This window comes from Nannospalax galili, unplaced genomic scaffold (genome assembly GCF_000622305.1).
Source record: "Nannospalax galili isolate Female #2095 unplaced genomic scaffold, S.galili_v1.0 scaffold1702, whole genome shotgun sequence".
NCBI lineage: Eukaryota > Metazoa > Chordata > Mammalia > Rodentia > Spalacidae > Nannospalax > Nannospalax galili.
In genome coordinates, this window is record NW_008348222.1 from 77,555 (window position 1) to 83,569 (window position 6,015).

The window sequence follows — 6,015 nt, forward strand, 5'->3', positions numbered from 1 at the left end:
GCCACATTCTTGGTTTCTCAGTCCACTGTGATGTCAACAGCTGCACCACACACTCCCATGCTGAGAGCTGAGCTGTCCACCCTGCTGCCCCCACCATGATGGGCTGAAACCATAGGCCAAATACACCTTCCTCCCTGAAGTTGTTTCTGCCAAGCATCGAGGTCACAGAAATGCCAGACTAGCCCGTCTGCCCCAATGCCAAGGGCCCTATACTCAGCAGCCTCCTGTACTCTCTGACAGCCCTCCCCGCATCCAGGAGAGTCCACTCAGTCCGGCCACCCCTGAGCTGCCAGTCCTTCTCCTAGCCCCTCTCTGCGCCTCACCTGTGCCCTTACCTGAGGACCCTCCCAAGGCCAAGGTGTCTAGCCACGTCCATCAGACCTCACTTCCTACAGTGACGCTTCAGTTAAATGAGAAATGTGTCCTTGGACTTGTTCTCTCTCTCTCTCTCTCTCTCTCTCTCTCTCTCTCTCTCTCTCTCTCTCTCTCTCTCTCCTCATGGCACTCCTGACCCCATCCCTCTCCCCTCTTCATACAGTGGTCAGTGAGCCCACCTAGGACTCCAGAGTGGATTTCATGCTCACCCAGTGCCAGCCCCAGGTTGCAGGGACAGCTCCTTGTTCAGTGTGACCATAGCCCAGCTGGGTGGTTCCATCCTGATCCTGGCTACTATGCCCACAGAGGGCTGGGAACTGGGAGAGGGTTGGGTCTGTGGGGCAGCGGGATGGTGCAGGAGCAGGAGCCAGTTTGTCGGGTGGTGAGACAGAGGTGTGAGGCTCAGTGCACGAACAGGGGACCCACAATGTTCCTTAGCCTAGACCCCATGGGCAGAGGCAGCCGAGATGGGGGAAGGTGGAGTAGGGTCAGGGTATGGCCCTAGCTCTGGCCCCACCAGACCCTTTCTGCCCCTCACAGAGCATGGGCAGTCTGGACAGGGTCAAGCCCTTTCTTTGAAAAGCCTGCACCCTGAATTGGAAACACCCCTTTTTTTTTTCAAGGCCTTTATTACCACTTCCTGGGTCAAGGGGTTGGCTCAGGGGAAGCTGCAGATCCTGGGTGGGGGTTATGGTGCCTTCCCTGCCAGCTCATGGAGTAAGCATGCCCCTGCACATCCTGGAAAGGACGGAGGTGAGACGGGTGTTTGAGGTGGAGGACAGACGGTGTTAGAGGGGTAGCAGGGACCACAGGACAAGGGTCCTTACAACAGGGTGCAGAGGAGGCCCAGGACCACTGGCATCAGGAGGACCCCTGGCAGGGCCCCAAACCCCTCCTGGGTGTCGGGCGCTGTGTTGCAGAGATTCCCTAGGCAGCAGCGCCTGGTGATCCTGGCCCGCATCCCAGCGCTTGGGGTCCAGTCAAAAAAACTGTTGGAGTTGGGACAGTAGACAGCACAGCGCCTGCTGATCTGCAGTTTGCTCTTTGTTTCTGCAGAAGAGAAGAAACAGTAGGTGCTCCAGAACCCTGATGCTAAAGGGGAGAGGAGGAGGAGGCTGCCCCCAGGACAGCTGGGTCTGGCCCTGCTGTAGCACCTTGTACGCCCGCTTCACAAACAAGAGCCGTGGGAGTTCAAAAGCACCGTCATCCTAGGCTTCAGCAAAGAGCTCGGGGCTCTCCCCTGCAGCCCAGCTGGCCCAGGGTGTGTGTGAGTTGTAGGGAGACAGGGTAAAGGGAATGGAGTGGACAGGGTCTGGTCACCACAGAGTACATGTCTCAGCGGCACAGGCCTCAGGATGACCAAGGACCCTGTGGTAGAGCGTGGAGCCTGTGACCTCCTAGGAAGCCCTGGAGCCCTGGCCCTCAGAGCAAGCCTCCCCAGTGAGGGCAGCTCAGATCGCAAAGGCCAAGAACTTTCTGGAACCTGAAAAAAGCCCTCAGAGCTATTTTTTCTGCACAGAGGAGAGGGTTACATTGCCCTCCAGGCCAAGAGCAACTGAGTCCAAAGCTTGGCATGGGCACCAAAGGTAAAGGACTCAGGACTGAGAGAAAAGGTGCAAACTATTTCACCAGCTTCTAAACCCTCAGGATGCACACAGATCCCTTCACCAAAACAGGAAAATAACCCTGGGGCTGTGCCATTGCGCTGGCTCTAGAGGCCTCACCCTGAGAGAGCCTACTGACCTTGGGAAAATCCCACTGGGCAGGTGGCCTTAACCTGCCACAACTGTACCTGAGGGAACATTACCCAGAGGGCAGCCAGGGGCAGCTTGCAGTGCCGGTGTGGGCAGAAGTCCCACATGCCTGCAGCTTACAGGGCACCTGGGAGAGTTGGAGCAGGAGACTCCTGAGGCTCCCTGAGCCAAGTCTTGGGAATTTTACCGCAGAGAGGAGGCTGGCAAGTCCCCAGGGACCTGGTCCCCGAAGCAACCAGCACCCCACCAAGGGAATGCTCAGGACACATCTGATCACCTCGGGTTTCTGGGCCTTCTCAAATTTTTCATCATTCCATGGGCTACTGTGTTGGTGTTTTAGCTCAGAATTCTCTCCAAGATTACTCTTGCCTGGGGTCCCACGGCCTCTATAGCCCCATGTACATACAGCACAGGGGTGGTCTCAGCAGAGACCACCGCTTTTGCACACACTTTGGGGAAGTTCAGTGACACCCTGGGGACAGTTCTGGAGGGAGTGGCACCAGGAGCTGGTATGGCACGTGGGAGAGAAGAGCGGTGGCCAACATCCGCACCTGCTGGTAGCCCAGCATCTAGTGCATGCGTTGGGCTTGCAGGTGACTCACTGGAGACAAGGAGCACCTCGTTGGAGATGCAGACCCGCTCGCTTGCTCTGCACTGGACTGGCCGACACCGGGTCGGGTGGGTGACTTTGAAGCACTGGAAGCAGCTCAGGTTCTGGGCTACGGACAACAACGGACGGTGGTGGGCGGACAGTGCCGGGCCCAACCCGGGTCCCCCCGCCCGGCCCTTACCTGTCGCCTGGGTCGTCAAGCTGCTGGCGAGCACCAGGGACGCCCAGATCGCCAGGACCAGCAAGGCCATGGCTCCGCACTGGCCAGCGCTGGGCTGCCCCGACTCGCGCCACCCGCGGCTGCAGTCCAGGACCCAGCCACGCGCTCCGGGCTCTGCGCCCCTGCGCTCCGCCTGGCACCTGCGCTCTTGGCATCTACGATTGGCCTGGCACCTGCGCTCCACCGCGTTGGGCGGTGCCCAGGGAGGAGCTGGCGGGCCGGGCGGGATCTGCGGCCCTTTCTCGTTGGCTCCCCTGCGGGGAAGGGAAGAGGGACGGCTGGCACGGGGCGGGGCGGGTCCCCTTGCTGTCTCCCGAGTCCTCGCTAACCCTCCTTTCTTCCCTGAACACGTCCTGCCTGGACCGCAGGCTCTTTGTGCGCTACCATTTGGTCCCCCAATCAGGTCCAGTATGGCCCTGGAGGAAGCCAGCATCTCCTGAGTCCTGAAGGAGAGTGGAACAGAGAGATGCCTTCCTTCGTGTGTCCGTGGAGTGGTCCAGAGTGGCCGGGAGGTTGGAGGCAAAGGGGAGGAGAGGAGGAGGAAGGCACACGTTTCTGGACCCTGGGAAGTTTGGATGATCAGGAATGAAGGGCAGGGCAGGGAAGTGGCCGAATCCAGAACACAGCCAGGGGCAGAACCAAGGTAGGGGTGGTCAGACCACAGGCATAGACTGAATCCTTCTTTCTAGAGTGTTTGGAATGACTTTCCCCTAGATGGGACGTCTCAGAGGTTAGGAAGGAAGTCTCTGGAAGCTCCAAACTCCTTAAACCAGGATCTCACTTGGGTACAGCCCAGCTGGAGCAGGAGTTGCTGTGGCAAAAGGGCTGTGCAGGCTCACTGGGCCCTGCAGAGAGGTGCCCACTTGAGTGGCCGAGCCCAAGCCTGAACCTGGTCTTTGGAGACTGAGGTCCTCAGATCTCAGCACCAATCAGCTTCTTCCTGGGCTCCTTCTGTCTACAGAAGCAAGGAGGTCCAGCCTAGTCGATCAAGATGTGTAAATATCTTGTGGTCTCATCTGGGGAGCCATTTAAGCCTCTTTCCCCCAAATCCCTTTAGTGTAGATTTCAGATACAGTGTAGAGAGAAACCTTTCCCATCACATCAGGAACCCAGGACACACCCCCATCTAAAATTTAGTGAGCTATTTCCTATTATCCTAATATTCTTTTTGTTTTTAAGGGAACTGAGCTGTGTCCCCTGAGCCATTGGGGTCAGGTAAGATGCCACCAGGCTGGACTTCTTGCTGGAGAAGCAGCCTGGAGCCTGCATCAGAAGGAGGGGTAAGTCCTGCAGCTGCCTTCCTCTGGAGACACCAGCACACAGACTGGGTCCTCAGGCCTTGTGGACCCTGCTTGAACTCAGATGCTGTGGGGAAATGCTACCCTTGTCTGGAAGTTAAACCCAGTTCCCTGCACACACCTTTCCCAGGCCTGTCTCTCAAGGCTGTCCCCAGAAAGTAGCGCCTTCACCTGGGGCCAGGGGCCATGTGGTTTCCAAGACTGTCAGGCTCCTTTGTTCTCTGTCTCCTTCCCTTACCCACTGCCTCCACCCCGCTTCTTCCTTGTTACCATTTAACAAGTATTTGCTGGGCTGGAGAGGCCACTCAGCAGTTAACAGCACTTGCTGAGCAATCATGAGAACCAGAGTTTGGATCGCCACACCTGGCAAATGTCTGTAACTCCAGCTCCAAGGGACCCTCTGTTTGGCTTCCTTGTGCAAAGGTGTGCACACCACATCTACACATACATACACTCACACAGATGCAGATACACAAATAAATAAATCTTCAAAATAAATTCTTAAAATATATCTAGGGACTGGAGAGATGGCTCAGTGGTTGCTCTTGCAGAGGACCCGGATTCAGTTCCCAGCACCCACACGATGGCTAACAACCATCAATAATTCCAGTTCCAGCAGATCTGATGCCCTTTTCTGACCTCTGTGGACACTGCATGACACAGGTGCACTTACACACATGCAGGTAATGTACTCATACACATAAAATAAAAATAATAAGGTCTTAAAAATATATATGTATTTAATATCAGCATCCAAGTGAGTGCCTAGGTAGTGACTGCCGCCCCTGTGGCAGGGCAGACTTGGTCCTCCTTCAGGTTTCCTTAGGAGAGCAGCTCAGTGAGACTCTGGTAGCACCTGTTTCAACACAAGGATGAGTTCCAGGCCAGCCTCAAGAAAGAAAGACAAAAATGGAGGGAAGAAATGGGTCTCAACTCCAGAAGCCCAAAGATTTTTAGAAATAAGGGCTTTATTTCACGCTCCACATGTAGAAAGCAACATAACGCTGAGCAAGGAAAACATTAAATCACCACAAAGTCCTGTGTCTTCTAAGGCTTTGGAGAGGAGCTGGTGTAGGTACAAGAGAACCTGGTGGGGAAGAGTGAGCGAGTGGTGCCTGGCGGTGGGTAGTGGACAGACAGAGTGAGTCTGAGGACTCAGCAGGACTCTGTCTGCGGACAGACTGCCATTCCTTAATTCTTTTTTTAAATAAGTATTTTATTTATTTATTTGTCTTTTTGAGACAGAGTCTTCTTGTAGCCCCAGCTGTCCTGGATTCACTTTGTTAGCCAACAGATGGGTGCTGGGAGTCAGATCTGGGTTCTCTTTAAGAGCAGTCAGCCACCTCCCTAGTTCCTCTCTTAAATCTCCTGCACACTACCAAGAGTTATAAGAAATGCAGGAATGACTTTCAACTGGGAGAAAACCTGCGACAGAAGTAGACATGCAGATAACCCAGAAGCTGCTTTGTGAGAAGACTGTAAATACATTAGATAGAATGAGGGAAAGATAGAGGAAAGGGATGTAAAGGTCAAGTTCAACAGAAAGGTTAAACCATAAGAATAAGGGCTTATTACAAAACTGTTAGCAAAAAAGATAGATGAAATTCACCACAAATCAGTAGACATTACCCAAAACGAGGCATGAAGATAAAACTGAAGAATGCATACACAGAGAGAGAGAGAGAGAGAGAGAGAGAGAGAGAGAGAGAGAGAGAGAGCTGGGCATGGTGGCCCACACCTTTAATCCCAGCACTTGGG

General features: G+C 54.6%; 1 protein-coding gene across 1 annotated transcript; it reads right to left on the reverse strand.

Moving 5' to 3' along the window:
• Window positions 1-995: 995 nt before the first annotated feature.
• Window positions 996-4,445, reverse strand: Ly6l (lymphocyte antigen 6 family member L). Its single transcript, XM_017801079.2, has 5 exons — window positions 4,429-4,445; window positions 2,921-3,213; window positions 2,732-2,848; window positions 1,203-1,425; window positions 996-1,113 (listed from the first exon to the last, which is right to left on the reverse strand). Exons 1-5 carry the CDS (start codon window positions 4,443-4,445, stop codon window positions 1,086-1,088), a joined length of 678 nt encoding a protein of 225 aa, XP_017656568.2. The 3' UTR covers window positions 996-1,085.
• Window positions 4,446-6,015: the final 1,570 nt, after the last annotated feature.